The sequence below is a fragment of the Myotis lucifugus genome, unplaced genomic scaffold (genome assembly GCF_000147115.1).
Source record: "Myotis lucifugus unplaced genomic scaffold, Myoluc2.0 scaffold_65, whole genome shotgun sequence".
NCBI lineage: Eukaryota > Metazoa > Chordata > Mammalia > Chiroptera > Vespertilionidae > Myotis > Myotis lucifugus.
In genome coordinates this window covers 4,779,864-4,796,835 of record NW_005871113.1, presented here as the reverse complement: position 1 = coordinate 4,796,835, position 16,972 = coordinate 4,779,864, and the positions used below count along the sequence as shown (strand labels likewise).

Below are 16,972 nucleotides of genomic sequence, written 5' to 3'. Positions count from 1 at the left end.
ATATTCACGTTGGACTTGTTCCTGGCATCACCCTTCCATTGTACTTTTAACATATGCATCTTATTAAACCCATGTTTTCTTTTTTATATTTTATTTTATTTTATTGTTTAAAGTATTACAGATAGTAAAACATATGTCTCCTTTTTTCCCCCCATCGACCTTCCCCTGGCCTCCCCTACCCCCAGCACATGCCCTCACCCCGCCCCAGTGTCTTGTGCCCATTGGTTATGCTTATATGCATGCATACAAGTCCTTCAGTTGATCTCTTACCTCCCCTCCGCCCCAACATTTACAGGGAACTTATACAACTCAACAAAAGAAAAATAAACAATCCAATAAAAAAAATGGGCAAATAGAATCTTTTCGAAAGAAGACACTCAGAAAGCCAAGAGACACATGAAAACATGCTCAAAGTCACTAATCATCCGAGAGATGCAAATCAAAACGACAATGAGGTACCACCTCACACCTGTCAGGATGGCTACCATCAACAAATCAACAACAACAAGTGCTGGAGAGGATGTGGAGAAAAAGGAACCCTCATGCACTACTGGTGGGAATGCAGACTGGTGCAGCCACTATGGAGAACAGTATGGAGTTTCCTCAAAAATTTAAAAATGGAACTGCCATTTGACCCATGTTTTCTTATAAGCCGCTTTAAATCTTTCCGGAAGGCAGGTGGAATGAATTCACGGACCGGCACAGTTCCAGGCCCCTGACTACCGTTTGCCCCACTTACGGTGTCACTGTCCCTTTCTCCAGAGGAGGAAGCCGAAGTTCAGGGAGATGCAACAAACAAGCCCGAGGCAGGGCCGCTGCCGAGCGCGCGCGTCAGGCGTCGGCTCTGCGTTCCCAGTCTGGCCCAATAGGAAGCACCTGGACGCGGTTCTTGTGGCAGGTGGGCCAGCCCTGTGCTGAGAGGGAGCAGAGGGGAGATGCATTGTCTGACTGGGAGGAGCCCGAGTCTCTCCACCAGGCATCATGGGGGTTTGCTCCGGGGCAGCCAAACCCTGGTGGGGCGGCTCCTGCCTGCTCTGTCCACTGTGCCCCTGGTTAACGGGCCATGAAGCTTCTGGAGAGCAGAGCCGGGCAGGGACTCTCCCTGGAGCAGCGACTGCTCCGTGGGATGTGCAGGGCTGCAAAGGCGGGTGCCTGCCTCGCCGCCAGGGTGAGTTCCTAAGGCAGGGGCTGTGGGCCCCCCTGGCTGGCACTCCAGGCAAACCAATTCCTCAGAGGCTCCAGGGAAGACGCACTCCTCCAGGGGAGCTAGGATGGATCCCACAGAGACACGGGCGGCTTTCTCAGAGAACGAAGGCAACGGAAACGATTCGTGCTCGTTTAAAAAAGCAAATGCAGAAGAGCCCATGGATTAAGACCCTAGCTGTGTGTGTGCTTTAAAAATACATACACATACATGTAGACACACACACCACAGACCCCATATGCAGAGACAGCCTGTCCCCATGCCCCTCCCCACCCCACCAGCCCCTTCAAATACGGTGTCCAACCCAACCTGAAAGGGAACACCAAAGACCAGATACCTAACAGCCACTTAGGCAGCTCTTCGGCAGCCATGGACGGGGGAGGTGCGAAGTGAGCCAGGTAATGGGGTGGGCAAGGCCACCCACACCCAGATTCCATCAGCCTGGTCCTCCACAGCACGTCTCTGGGGAAGGCGGCTTTCACCACCCTCCTTGCCCTGAAATCCATCATGCAATATGGGTCCCTGGTTTCCCAGCCGCCACGTCACAGTGGACAATAACCCTTCCTCTTTGGGGCCTATGAACCTCTCCATTCCTTTTAAAACGGCTGCTGGTGTCACCATGGCTTTCATCCTCTGCTAATTGGAGGAGGGCAGCCTTGAGAGTCTGAGGGAGCTAGCGTGCCTGGAGGAAGGGGCTTTGTCCTGGAAGGAGGACTGACAGACAGTCCCTCAGGCGGTGACGAGCCGGTGAAGTGGTCCCTGGGAGGAAGCTGGGCAGCCCAAGGAGGCTGAGCATCGGGGCTGGGCCTTCGAGAGAATGGGGGGCCATGGGTGGGATGATGGAAGGTGTTGAGGAAAGGGGGAAGGCCTGGGTCCTCCTGGGGTCACTGAGGACCACCTATCCCCACCCGCCCCCAGCCCTCACTCACCCATCTCCTCTAGCCGCAGGTGTGAAGGCCCCTGGACCCTAACCCTGCCAGCTCTGCGTCCACCCTTCCTTCGTCATTCAAACGTCTTGGGTAGAGCCATGGGTTAGCACCCTTAACCCCGCAATCCTTACGGGACACTGGGTGGTTGGGGAACAAAGCTGACCTTTGGCGGTCTTGTGGAGGGTCATAGTTAAAGGCTTTGGAGTCCAAAATGTCAGTTCAGAGACCAGCTGCTTCTTCCTAGCTGTGATTCGAGCTTCGGTTTCCCCATGAAAAACGTGGCACTAATGATGCCTATTCATCAGGGAGGTTGTGAGGAGTGAATGAAATAATGGACCAAGGCATTTAACCGAAGCCTGGCAAGTCCTCTCTCAGTAGCAGCCAATTGCACCGGCTCCGGAGAAGGTGTCAGACTTGCCGTCTAACAGGACCATGGCGCCACCTTGTGTTGCTGTCGCTCAGGACAGCTGGTTAATTAAATCCTGACGCTTTTTCAAATGCCTATGAGCAGGTGTTGCTCTCATGTAAAGCCTGTAATGGTAAGTTTATGTTGGTACTGTATCTAGCCGGGCATCTTGATAAATCATTTATTTTATTTTTTTAAATTTATTTTTATTGTTGAAAGTATTACAGATGTCCCCTTGGTTGGTTTTTTCCCCCCACTAACCCCCTCCACCCCGCCCCTGCCCCTATCTTGATAAATCCTAGAGATGCTAGAGAAGTATCATTTGAGAGGACTCTCCCATCAAAGAGATCCTCTTCTAATCTACCATCATTGCCTTTAAACCCCAGATGTTCCCAGCTTTAGGGGTGAACAGAAAACACGGTTTTGTTGGCTTTGGTTTCCTTTTGCACCCCTAATCACCACCTGTTCCAAAATGGCAAACCCCCATTCCCTGTCCCCTTTCCTGCTTCATCCTGCCCCTTAGCACTACCAATCTCCATGTGTGGCTCATTTTCTATCCGGCCTTATTGGAATGGAATCTCCATGAGGGCAGGGATGTCAGTGTTTCTTTATTGCTGTATCTTCAGCACGTTCAACAGTGCCTGGCTCACAGCAGCTGCCCAATTGTTTGTTGAGTGAAAGAAGGAAAGATGAGGTGGGGAAGTAGAGCTCTCTCAGCATGCCACAGATTTGAAAATGAAAACTTCCTTCCTAAGAGGGAAAAGGAGTTTCCTGAAGAAAGGGTTGGTTTCGTGAGTGTGCACCAGTGCCATCACACTGGCAGGTCCTACACGTAGAAGGCCTTGGCGTTCAGCTGGGCCGGGCCCTTGGGGTTTTGTTCCACAGTTACGGTCTGGGAATTCTTAATAACTGTATCTTTGAATTTGTGTTTTGTAAGTCAAGTCCGGTGAACAATAGTAGTGCCTGAGTGGGAACTTAAGACCTCAGTTCATGCCTGGCCTTGCCTCCCCCCACCAGGCCCCCCACTTGGTGCACCAGCCTCCTCTTCCTGTCTGTACCCCATGACCACTGCCACACCCTGCTCCCAGCAGGGGCCTGGGCATGGGCAATGATCAGGGTTGAGCACCCATGCCCCGAAGCATCTCAGAGCAGGGCATGGCAGCAGCTGCCCCCCAGTGCCTTTCCTCACTCCTGGGGCTGACAGACCCCTGGCATGGCTGGTGGGCAGCTAGCTGGAGGCCCTGTCTTGGCAGGTCGCTCCAGGTACCCTGATCCAGGAGTAAAGTACCAGCTAGGAGGTGTAAGGATCCTCATGGGAGACCTGTTTGCCGTGGGCTGGGACAGTCAGTGGGCCTGAGGGAGAGCGAGATGCCTGGCTCCACCTCTCCAGCCTGGCAGTGATAAGCCTGGTGGCTGGAAGGAGGGTGTTCCCAGGTAAGCACCAGGGTCAGGGGTCCCCAGGGGCCTGTCACAGGGATCTATCTGTGTGCTTCTCTTCTGGCCAGCTTGAGGCACCCTCCCGGATGAGCCACAACATACGAATTACATAATTTCAGTGATTCTCCACATGAGCTAAATGTGCCTTTTGCATTTAAAACTGACATCACACAACATAAAAGATGAATAGTAAAATGCATGCTAATAATCCAAAATTTTGTTTTTTCTTTACTGAGAACATTAAGTCGAAAACACCACCACAATAAACAAAGACCTTGAAAGAAAGGATAAGGCTGTCCATGTACCTTTAATGCTACTTGTTCCCTGCTTTTTGAACAAGGCGCCCACATTTTTATTTTGCACTGGGCCCTGCAAATTATACTCAACATTTGTATTGAAGAGGTCAGAAGGATTAATCTGTGGGTATTCCATGAAATCATGGTAATCAGTCTGATTGTGTTCGGATAATATCAATTGTCTTTTTGGAACTACATTACCAACTGGGCAGTAAACCTGTAATAAAATAACGAATAAAGGAGCTCTATTTTCACATTATTAACCCTTCACAACTTGGTCTTATTTCATTAAACTAAAAGGATAGCACTGCTAGGAAAACATCACATGAAAAACGTGATAGGCACAGTAAGGACTGCTAATTCATATTAAAGATCAGACTTAAAAAATAACCCATAAATTTCCGTCAAGGGTTGGGTCTATTCCAACAAATTTTAGCTTAGATCATGTGCCGAGCCCGCACGGCCATGGGTGAACCTGAGGGGGGGCTGTGAAGGATTAGAAAAGACAGACAAAAGAAGAAAGCTGGGCGCTAGGTGGGACACTGCTATCTGCTATCCCTGGCCTCTACCTGCTCCATTCAATAGTACCCTCCCACCCCGCAATCATTATCATTTAAAATGTCTCCAGACATTGCAAATGTCCCCTGGGGGGCAAAATAGTCCCCAGTTAAGAGCCACTGGTGCAGATGGATTAATGGGGGGGGGGGGGGTGTGAAGTGCCATTGCAGCCCCTGTGGGCATCAGTGCCTATGAATCATAAACCCAACAAATGCAAGAGACACAAATACAGGAAAACTAAATAATTCGTTTACTTAGTGAGAAACAGATGAGCCCATGACGGCCGGCTTATATACAGTTAGGTAGAGTAAAAAGGAAAAAAAAAGAATATCGACATCACAGTGATGGATTTTCACAAAAGGTGACAGATTTTGCACTAAGAGCAATGGGATATCAATAAGTGATATCTATAAGCAAGATGTCATAATATCAGTGACCAGTTTGGATCCAATTCGGTTTTCTAAGCTCTAGAATATTTAAAACCTCAGACTTGAGGTTGTAAATCTAGACATGACAACTGTAAGCACACCACTCAGTCGTGTAAAACGTCTCAGTAAGTGGATACATATGTTTTTCCTGATATTATTTTCCTCCAACATTTAGAATGTAATGTTCCAGTAGTAATCACACATGGGATTAAAACCCCAACCAAGAAAGTATTATTCTTTCTGTAAAGTGTTCTTTTAAAAAAGAAAAAAAAGGAAAGGTGTGGACGTTTTGTACAATTATTGCTGAAGGACAGCAAAGGCAATTCCAAAATATCACTCTTACTGTACAGAAAGGCACGGCTCACGGAACCAAGTTTATCAAGCTGCAGCAGGTGAACATCAATCAGTCCTTCGGGGGCTGGCCGTGTCAGATCCCGCACACAGCGCTGGGCCCTGCCGGCTAGCGCATGCCCAGGATCTGTCTGCTTTTCAGCTGGTACGTTTGCTCAATGTCCGCCAGGGCTTGCGCGCGCAGCTGGGCAGCATGGAGCCTCTTCTTCAGGTCTTTGCACTTGGCTTTGGAGGAGAGCTGGCTCTCAGAGTTCTCACTCCTCAGGACATTCTCCTTACTCTCTCCACTGAAATGAACTTTCTTCTTAAGTATTGAGGATGGAAGAGCTAAAAGTTCTTTAGGAAGAAAAAGGGTTTCGAGTTATTTGAACAGGTTTGTCAAACTTAGCAAAAATACACTCTCTTTCAGTTCATTTGAAATCTGGAACCTATCTTAGTATCTCCGGGAGTTTGGGAGCTTGAGGGTGGTAAGAAATCAGTCTTTTAAGCCACAGCACTGAAAAAATAATCCTGGAATGTGCCAAATATCAAGGAACTTAGGTTTTATTCCCTTAACAATCAACTTTTCTCTTGAAGTCAAATGCATTGGGGATTATGGGCCACAATATAAAACTTCTGGAAATCAGTATCATCTACTCCATTCTTGAAAACAAGTGCCATTCTACCTAGAACACAGGGCTTCCAGAAAAGTATGGAAGCAGAAACGCTTTTTATGGCCACTTACAGTTTGGGTTAAATATTAAAGAACACTTCCTTCAAAACTAATTCTTGCTTCAAAAAGAAACTAAGCAAATTCAGGGTGGAAAAGGAAAATCAAGTAAAATCAAGTAAAGGTATAGCAAAAAAGGTGAACTGGGCTTTTTACATGAAAAAAATTTTACTTGAAATGGTAGCACTATTAGCTACTGACAGACTATCCGGAGGTTGGAGACTTGCGGGCTTGAATTCCAGAACCTGTTTGTTTTTCCTTTACATTCATTTAAAGGAAATACATTCAAATTTTATGAGTTCATTGTATGAGCCATTGTGGACAAACAAAGGCCCTATTTCATAGGAGGAGAGAGACCAGAACCCAATAAACAAGGACAAATGAGGACTATTTGAGGGGGAAAATAACACTGAGAAAGAGAACAGGGGTGCTGGCGGTGGCCACAGTGATGAGAGCCGCATAATGAGGTGACTTTTGAGCAGAGACATGTTGAAAGTGAGGAAATAAGCCACCAGGTTATCTGAGGAACAAACTCCAGGCCAAAGAAAAGGAAAGGCCAGGCCGAGAGGTAGGAGTAGGCTGCAAGGAACACTGCCCTCCAATTGTGCCCCGACTTCCTTTCTCCAACATTGTTTCTGCTTCAAAGCACACTGGGGTTTTTTTTAGCCTTAACTCCATTGTTTCAAACATATCCACCTGTATTCCCACAAATTCCTATACAAATACCTATGTAACTTGTAAATCTCACTAATGGAATAATTTTATAAGAAAGAAAAAAGTGTTAAGCCCAGCCGGTGTGGCTCAGTGGTTGAGCATGGACCTATGAACCAGGAGGTCACTGTTCGATTCCCAGTCAGGGCACATGCCCAGGTTGCGGGCTCGATCTCCAGTGTGGGGCATGCAGGAGGCAGCTGCATCATTGATGTTTCTATCTCTCTCTCCCTTCCTCTTTGAAATCAATAAAAACATTAAAAAACGAGAAGGCCTACCAAAGCCCCTCGAAAGCAAACCAGTGCCCATTTCCTCACGCGCAGCAGCCTCTGTCTACGGAGCTGGTTCTCCTACCTGGACCGCTGGCCAGGGACAGGAGCCTCTGCTCCTTCAGCAGGCTGTAGTTCTTCATCAGACTTTCCGCTCTCGCCAGTTTGTCCTCTGCCAGTCTCTCACGAACACAAAGCTCACGTTCCTTCTCTTTAGAAAGGCATGGAATGAGAAAAAGATTAGCAAGTGGCCTTGGGTATAAAACAGTTTACACGTGCTAATCTTCCATTTTCCCTAATCACTGAGACCCGCTTGCTGAGCAGCGATTAGTAATGCTCTGAGAAAGGTTTCTTGCCGGGTTCCCAAGCCACCCTGACCATGCTAGTCTGTAGCACCTGTCGCTTTAGTGGAGTAGACAGACTTTCACCATCAAAAACTAAGTAGCACTTGCCCTAACCAGTCTGGCTCAGTGGACAGAGCGTCGGCCTGGGGACTGAAGGGTCCCAGGTTCAATTCCAGTCTAAGGGCATATGCCTGGGTTGTGGGCTTGATCCCCACTGGGGGCATGCAGGAGGCAGCCGACCAATGATTCTCTCTCATCATTGATGTTTCTATCTCTTTCTCCTTCTCCCTTCTTCTCTGAAATCAATAAAAATATATATTTTTTAAAAAAACACAACAACAACTAACTAGTACCTAATCAGTGAATAGCCCTGAGTATTTATAAACCTAGAATATCTTGTACCCACATTATTGAATTGCCAGAGCATATTTAGTCCTACACACTGTAGGATTTTAGACCTGGACTGTATTGGCTCAGCCACAGGAGTAATGGTTATTGTAGAAGTCAGCAAATCCTAAGATCTACCTTTGCAATGGAAAAACTGTAATGTATGTATATGTTATGAAACAGAAAGAAAAAAGTAACAGCAAAATGTAATGTACACATTAAAGTATACAAATTCTATAGCAAAGTATAAAGTTAAGCCCAACAATAGCAGAGAAAGAGGCAGCTCAACAGGAAGATGCCAGAAAGCGTGACCTACATATTTTACAAAGCACAGTTTGGTTTCTCAAGTATTTATAAAAAGGTTCTCTTTCTTTCTTTTTTTTAAATAGTTTTTTTATATGTTTTTATTTATTTCATTGAGGAAAGGAGAAGGAGAGAGAGATGGAAACATCAATGATGTGAGAGAGTCATTGATTGGCCGCCTTCTGCACTCCCCACATTGGGGATCGAGCCTGCACCCCAGGCATGTGCCCTAACCAGGGATTGAACCTGCCACCTTGGCATATTGGGATGACGCTCCAACCAATTGAGCTATCAGGCCAGGGCAAGAATGTTCTAATCTACTCATTTAAACAGAGTTTCACACTCATCACGATCACCCTCCAATAGCTCTCCTTTGTTTCGCCCCCATCATTCAGACTTACGCTCCAGTCTTTCCTCTCTGGCTTTGAGGGCTCGCTCTCGCTCCTGCAACTGTATTTCCTTCAGTTTCAGCTCACTTAATACAGGGTTAGAATCCTGCAACTTTTCTGGTTCTCCAGATCGTCGCCCCCTTCTCTCAGGATTTCTCCTCTGCTCTTCTGCAACCAAGTCTGCTATCAAAGGGCTCTCCAGAATTTCTTCAACAGAAGGTCGATGGTAATCCTGGGGAAAAATATTCGGTGTTACAGTCACATTTTGTAACAGAATACGCATCCCAAAAGAACGGCTACATTAAAAGGGCATATATTTCCAAGGCAAAAGAATAACTCGTTTCTGGATGGGCCTTAACTATCTGGAAAAATAAGTTCACTTGTGGCTTTAATACATGAGGTTCTAGGTCCAAACAGTAATGCAGATTTTTACTTACCTCTGATCCCCCTTTAACCTAAAGGCTTCATCCCTGTGCAGGTGCTCAGTAGCATGGCCAGGGTCTGGGTTAGGGCATCTCTAAACTACAGGAAGCAGGATACTCCCTCTCAGCCCTTAAATCCCATTACTTCATCTGTATCCTTCTTTGTAATCCCACAGCATTTAACTTCACATCAGCCTGTTCTCTTGGACATTTCCCTCGCCATCCCATGGCCAGATTTTTTCCACATAATCTCTTAGAGTTATTTCCCCTCCACTCTTCTTAGCCACTCCTACCCTCTCACTGCCCTAACCATCCCCCCACCCATACACACACACACACACACACACACACACACACACACACACACACACACACACACACACCTATCTCTCAATTGGAGCTAGAGGCAGAGTAATTAAGTCTTATTGTGGCCCCTTCCATACCATCTGCCACGCTGAGGTAGGCAAGGACATGGGGAACTAAGGATCTGGATGCTTCATGCAATCTTTTCTTGCTATCGACCATCTGTTAGCATGGAGTGAATGGGAGAAGACAGAGAAAGCACAGAGGGTAGGCCAGCAAAGACGTGCAATGTGCCAAATTTATGTAAGTTTTCACTTGTGTTAACAGAGTAGATTTAGCTAAGGAAATACATTTAGTGCTTCTTCAGTCTCATTGCTCTACGGGAGAGAACACATACCCCAAAACTTAATTGAAATATAGAAACAGACAAAATAATCTTATAATCTTTACCTTTAAATTTAACATCCTTGTAATGATGTCATTCAATTCATCAGAGTAACGATATGGAATTCGCCTGAATTTGCCTTCTCGGATCTTCCCAGCTAATTCTTTCTGGTTGAAAGCTGTAAATGGAGGCCTGGAAGAAAAAAATAATAATAATGTAAAAATAAAAATATATTAGGAAGCAAATCTTTTGCACAGTTTAAGCTCCAGTTTTTATTTATGTTTCTGCTTCTGGGATTTTCTTCCATAGCTAAGTTTCCTAACTTTGGTGCTACTGACATTTGGGGTCACATAGCTCTTTGTTGTGGGGGTGTCCTGAACATCATAGTATTTATTTGCACTATCGCTGGCCTCCATCCACTAGATGCCAGTAGCTATCCTTGTTTGTCACAACCAAAAATGTCTTCAGACAATGTCAAATGTCCCCTGGGGGGCAAAACTGCTTCACTCCCCCTGGTTGAGAATCACTGCTCTACAGAATAGCTTAGAAGAGAAAGAAACGGAGCTCTTTCTTGGTCTCCAAATCGCCAGAGCTACCCCCAGATCTTTATCTCTTCCATGGGCCTGACCTATCTGCTTTCCCCTTGAGCTGAGCATCAGTCTAAGAAGGAAACATCTAACCAGGTTAGGAGTGTGAACAAGTCAACATCCAGCCTCAGGGGTTTATATTATTAATTTCTAAATAATTTTTTTTACCTGTCCACCTACTTTAATTTTAACCCACGGTATGATTCTTTCAGATTTGAATACAAATGGAAGGTCAAACAACCGAACCCAGTGAAAGGTGACAAACCCCTGAGTATAAATCTCAGACTAGAAATCTGTCTTCAATATACTTACATTAATGCACACAACTCATACATCAAACAGCCCAGTGACCAGATATCCGATTTCTCATTGTAGGACATGCGACTCATCTGCTCCTTAAGGGGGGAAAGGGTAAGAAAGTATGAGGAATTAAAAGTTTATTTTGGCCGAAACCGGTTTGGCTCAGTGGATAGAGCATCAGCCTGCGGACTGAAAGGTCCCAGGTTCGATTCCAGTCAAGGGCATGTACCTTGGTTGCAGGCACATTCCCAGTGGGAGATGTGCAGGAGGCAGCTGATTGATGTTTCTCTCTCATCGATGTTTCTAACTCTCTCTCTCCCTTCCTCTCTGTAAAAAAATCAATAAAATATATTTTTTAAAAAAAGTTTATTGTTTTAAAATGTATACTTTGTCTTCAAATGTACAGTGGAAAAAGGCAATGACCTTACCCTAATATACTTTGTCATATATAATTCATTCAATTCTTTTTCCTTCAGATGTTTATTGTTACTAGAGGTGAGGCACTGACTATTCAAAGGTGAGTGTGAGACCTCTACCCTGGTGACATTAATAATCTAGAAACTACTTTGAAAGAACCAGAGAAAATTTCAGAATAACCAATGCATACATCTGGCCCACATTTAAATGGATATAGACATAAATGTCTAAGTGAATTATTCATTTATATTTTTCCTTAGTCTACTGTATAAACCACACTAACTAACATCTTCATTTCCTGTTTTAATTGTCTTTCTCACACTCTCAGGAGCAACAGAGGGCACAGAGGCAAGTACCAAACTCTTCAGGAGGCTCCCTAGTGCTTTAAGTCCAACAGGTTGAGTCTGATACCATTTCCTGGCAATGCCTCAGAGAAGGCTGAGCAGATCTAATTACAAGGGCAGGAGGGAAAAGGAACAAAAGAATCACGTAGGTTTCAAATTTTCCAAGAACCACTTCTGTATAATTTTCCTTTATGTTAAAGGCTTTCTATTTGGAATTTGATCCAGTGAGAAAATGACACTGTCTGGCCATGTCTAATATTAATGAAAAACAAAATCACTAATACAAAGTTTTATACTGTAGTCAGACTGGTTAACATAACTAAAAGAGATTTAGAAAAGTCCGGAAATGTTTATGACTGCTGAAACAATTAACCCCTCTGCACCTTTGTATGCTCAGATTCCAGATACAACCCCCTGGTGCTATCACTTTTTGGTTTAAGCTCTTCAAGAGCCATCAGGCAAAATCTAGAGAGCCATAAACGGTTCATAGCCTTTGACCCAACCCAGCAATTTCATTTTCAGAGCTATCTGCCAAGGAAATGACCAACAAGGAAGAAAGAATAATTCATATGCATAGCAGTGCTCCTTAGAATGGTGAGAAATTTTGGAAACAAAATATTACCCAGCAATCAAGGAAATAGATAAGTAGGTAGACTCAGCAGCTCCCTTGTAGGAAAAGTCAACAAAAAAAGAACAAATACCAACAGTTAACACTGTAAAAACATGTTATCTGAAGTGAGTGAGGCTCTGAGCCCCGAATCTCCAGGCACAAGACTCATCCAGAGAGTCTGTTAAAATGCAGAGTCCAAATTGAAAAGTCGGAGAAAAACAGAGCAAGGACCTGTCCCGAGATCCGAACTCACTGGACTGGGGCTTGGTCCAGGATTCTGCATTTGAAAAAGCACACCAGAGGAGGCCAAGCTGGTGTACAGGACCTACAGCACTCTGGGAAACACAGCTCTTGAGGCCAGAGACAAAACCTGTTTCATCTTTGTAATTTAGCATATGGTAGTCCTTTAATAAAAGCCTGACTTGAATTGCTGATATAGTTGAGTTTAATGGTCTGGTGGTCCATTTGGAAAATATATAAATTAAAGGTGAAACAGTGTTATTAATTTTTGGTTATTGGATATTACTAAACATACAATCAAAACGACTCACTTTCCCTGCATTTGAATGCTTAGCATTAAGAGGTTTAAAAAGTATCTAAATTCTGAAATACTTACGGGAGACATGTAATAAGGAGTGCCAACAAATGTTTTTGCAAAACTGGTATCGTGGTTTAATATTCTAGCTAGCCCGAAGTCTCCAAGCTTAACGTTTTGCTTGCCATCCAGGAAAACATTGGCTGGTTTCAGATCCCGATGGAGCACTGTATGACCACCATCACTTCGTCTGTGACATTCCTTTAGGGCCAGAGTCAACTGAGCCATCACTCGAAGAACAAACTCTTCCTCCAAGTATTGTCTGAAATCAAAGCAGTTACACAGCATATAACTTCTGAATAAAACCATTACAAAGAGGGAATGATGAATTATCTAGTGTACAAATAGGGAAATAAATATCATAGTTTGATATGAAATATGGGTGTTGATTCACAAGGGATTTCCTAAAGTTCTGCAGACCCACCAAATACTAGAACACTCTTCCACAGCACTAAGTACTTTGTCCCTGATCCTAAAACAGAATGCTTATCCAAAGCGAAACTGGGCCCACTTTACCTTACATTGAAAAGAATCACTTACCTTTCCTTGGTTCCCTTTGTAATTATACTAGCCAGGTCCCCTCCTTCGCAATATTCCATTACAATGTACAGTGTTGTGTTGGTTCGGTCAATAATGCGATCATAGTAACGGACGATGTTTGGATGCTTCAGTTCACGAAGCAAATTCACTTCAGAAACAAGCATTTGTTTCTCAGCTTCTGTCATGGAACCATAGTCAAGTTCTTTCCAAACTAATATCTGAAATAAGAATTCCCAAGGTATGAATGAACTCAAAAATGAAGATTGAGAGCTCCATGATCACCATCCCTTTGTATGATACATTCCTTTAGGCACTAAAGTTTAGGGCCAGTCATCACTCACTACTTTTCTATTAAATAGATCATATAGTCATTATTCTCTGATTTAGTTCAATGAACTTAAGGACCCCTGAATTTAACTCCATAACCGTCCTCTAATTTTTAAGCAGAAAAGAATGCAAGGGGAGAGAGGGAGAAGAGGCACACTAGGCTTCCTCCAACCCCCTCCCCTCAGTCCCTTTGTGGGAGGCTGGCATTGGTGCTTTGGTCAAAAAGGTGGGGCAGAGACAGTCCAAGTCCCTGACCATTCCAACCAGGCAAGCTTTTCCAGGGGGAAAGACCTGAGGACCTCCCTCCATCCGCAGCCAGGCAGCTTCCTCTCCATTGTTTCTTTCTGAATAAAGTCTCCCTACACACACAGGAGAACTATGAAACCAATAATCCGATTAAAGGGTATCTTAAATGAGCTCGGACTGCCGGGCAGAAAGCTCCAGGTTCTTCTCGTGGCCCAGAGTTCTACTCTTCTCTAAACTGCCCAGGAGCACCGCGGGGTAGCTGGGTTGGTTGGAGCGTCCTCCCAGACACCAAGGTTCAAGGTTGAGGTTTGATCACCGGTCAGAGCACATACAAGAAGCAACCAATAAATGCACAAATAAGTGAAACAAATCAATGTTTCTCTTTCTCTCTCTCTAACCACTCAAGCAATCAATAATTTTAAATTTCAACAATAAAATAATAAAGATAGTTCAGGAGTCACCAGTGAAAGGCCCTTAGCAGGTCGAAGCAGAAAAGAAAAAAGAAAAAAAAACAGGAAGGAAATGGAAGAGAAAGGGAAATAGAAAGGAACAGACCCAGTACAAACACAGATCGCCACCAGCTGGCGAGACCGCTGCAGGGACCGGACTCGGAAGGGGGCCCGCGCTCACCTTGCCGTCGCTCTTCCTCCGGATCTTCTGGCAGCGGCCGTAGGAGCCGGTGCCAATGGTGTGCAGCACCTCGTAGTCCTCCGCCCGGGTCGGCATGGCAGGGCCCGCGGGGGACTCCTGCAGATCGCGCCGCAGCCGCGGAGCTGGAGCCACAGACTCCAAAGCGTCTCCAAGTCACCCTGCCGGCCGCCACAGCCCGCTGCTCAGTTTAACCGTCCCGGGCCCTGGCCTCGCAGTCTATTGGCCCACAGCGAGGCGGCTTCGCCTTTTTGATTGGCTAAGAGGACCACAACACCCTAGGCATCTTGGGAAGGCGTATCCATAGGCAACCGCGTCGGCGTCGGTATCGGCGTCTGCTTTCTACCCCTAGGGAGGAAGAGGCGGAGCTAAATCAAAGGAAGGGCGGGGGATAGAAAGTGGCGTAGGGCAGGTCTCAGATACTCTTGGCCCTCGGGCCGAAGTCGTCAAGGTAACCGAAGTAACCGAAGTCCAGAGACCTCGCCCCAGACTTCTTTGCACCCTGCCTCAACCAACTGCCGCCTGACCTTTGCACTGTGAGCCCTCTCTCAGGTTCCAGGACCCGGAGCCTGGGCGGGATCAGCCCAAGACTTAGTGAGAGCTGAGTACAGAGGTGAAAAGTACAGTCCCGACCTGAAGAAGGCACTTGTGAGTGCTGACTATGATGCGGGACTGTGCCCAGCACTTGACATGTATGGTCTCGTTTATTCCTCAACACAAACCTATAAAGCAGGAATTAGTTTAATTGGGAACAGCAGCAAAATTATTTGCTTTAGATCCAACAGCTAGAAATAGAAAAATCAATGCAAAAAGAGTAGATACTCATAGTAACGATTTCAAGTTTACACATGACTTCGTGCAGGGTGCTGTTATCATAAAGAGTATATATATTTTATCGATTTTAGAGAGAGGAAAGGAGAGGGAGAGGGAGAGAGAGAACCATTGATGGGCGTCCTCCTACATGCTCCCTACTGGGATGGAGCCCACAACCTGGGCATGTGCCCAGACGAGGAAATTGAACCGTGACCTCTTGGTTCATTGGTCAAAGCTCAACCACCGATCCAGGCTGGCTGGGCAAGAGAATATATTTTTGAACACCAAATGTAGAGGCCTATTGAACATGCAGAGGATGTGTGCAAACTCTCAGGGTAGAATATGGAAGTCTCTGATGGTTTGGAATACACAGGAAAATATGGTGGTTCTAAGGCAGAGATGGTCAGGTTTACCTTTAAGCCGCCTACCAAAAAACAACAACAACAACAAAAAAGCTATCAAATAGATTATTTGAGGTGCTTAACACATAATTAACTGATAATACTTCATTGAATGTAGTCTCTTCTGGGGACACACAAAAAGCAACATTTTCAGCTCACCCATGCAGATGGGACAGTCCCACTTTGACCTGGGAGAGGGGAGCTGGAGGCCTCCATCCAGATGTGGATGGAGAAATCTGCGCTAATAATTTGGCAATGCAGAAATAGATCAATTTTCTTTAAATATCTCTTCTACATGGAATTGAAAGGAACTTGATTTTCTATTAATAAGAATTACAAATCTCTTTATGTTAAAAAAAAAAAGACATTTATTACATGCACTGAATATAACATAATTGAATTGGAATTGCCAGCCAGGAGAATTTTTGAAGTCACATTCAAGGGCACTGTCTTACCTCAAGAGAATAGGACCATTTAGGTTTGGAAGTTATGTAAGGAGCTACTAGTAGCTGCATTAATTGACATTATATTTTTTATTTTAGTACCTCTTAAAAATTGACATCCACAGAGCTCTTTGGCTTGCCTGCCCAAAATCCAGTCCTATACTTTATTTCTGGCTACTCTTAAGCTCTTGTGCTTTGCCTCAATTCCCGAAACCTGGCAGACTCCGTCCACCACCTTTGCACCTGTTATTCCATTTGTCTGGAATACTGTCTACCCAGCCCCCTTAGCCACTCCCCCACCCATTATCATGTCTGTCTAACGGACACAACTTGTCTTTCAAGATTCAGTGCCAAGCCCTAGCCGGTTTTTCTCAGTGGATAGAGCATTGGCCTGCGGACTGAAGGGTCCCGGGTTTGACTCTGGCCAAGGGCACATGCCCAGGTTGTGGGCTTGATCCCCAATGAGGGGCATGCAGGAGGCAGCCAATCAGTGATTCTCTCTCATCATTGATGTTTCCATCTCTCCCTCTCCCTTCCTCTATGAAATCAATAAAAAAATAAAAATAAAAGTTTCAGTGCCAACTTGTACTCTGGGAAGCCTCTTCTAGCTAGCACATTACAACACGCAACTTCTTCATCTACATTGTTTGCAGACCATTTTGTACATAAATCGACTCGTTATTTTTCATTTTTTGTTTACATAGTAGCTCAACTCTAAGCTTCTTGTATTCAGCATAAGTTCTCTAATAAAGGACACATGCAATAAATCTTTGTTAAATGAAAATATGAGAAAGAAGCTTATTTTTTAAATATTTTATTGATTTTTTACAGAGAGGAAGGGAGAGGGATAGAGAGTTAGAAACATCGATG

The 16,972-nt window shown here is 45.0% G+C and overlaps 1 protein-coding gene across 3 annotated transcripts in view; it reads right to left on the bottom strand.

The window, feature by feature from the left end:
- Window positions 1-5,057: 5,057 nt before the first annotated feature.
- NEK2 (NIMA related kinase 2) overlaps window positions 5,058-16,972 on the bottom strand; it is a 60,635-nt gene continuing 48,720 nt past the window's right edge. For all 3 annotated transcript variants that reach the window (XM_023754783.1, XM_023754782.1, XM_006089910.3), the window contains 8 exons: window positions 14,428-14,793; window positions 13,225-13,442; window positions 12,706-12,946; window positions 10,731-10,813; window positions 9,897-10,023; window positions 8,734-8,953; window positions 7,384-7,509; window positions 5,058-5,945 (listed from right to left, as the gene is read on the bottom strand). In XM_023754783.1, coding sequence (XP_023610551.1) covers window positions 5,719-5,945; window positions 7,384-7,509; window positions 8,734-8,953; window positions 9,897-10,023; window positions 10,731-10,813; window positions 12,706-12,946; window positions 13,225-13,442; window positions 14,428-14,523 — 1,338 coding nt within the window. In that variant the 5' untranslated portion in view covers window positions 14,524-14,793 and the 3' untranslated portion in view covers window positions 5,058-5,718. The remainder of the gene's footprint in view (window positions 5,946-7,383; window positions 7,510-8,733; window positions 8,954-9,896; window positions 10,024-10,730; window positions 10,814-12,705; window positions 12,947-13,224; window positions 13,443-14,427; window positions 14,794-16,972) is intronic.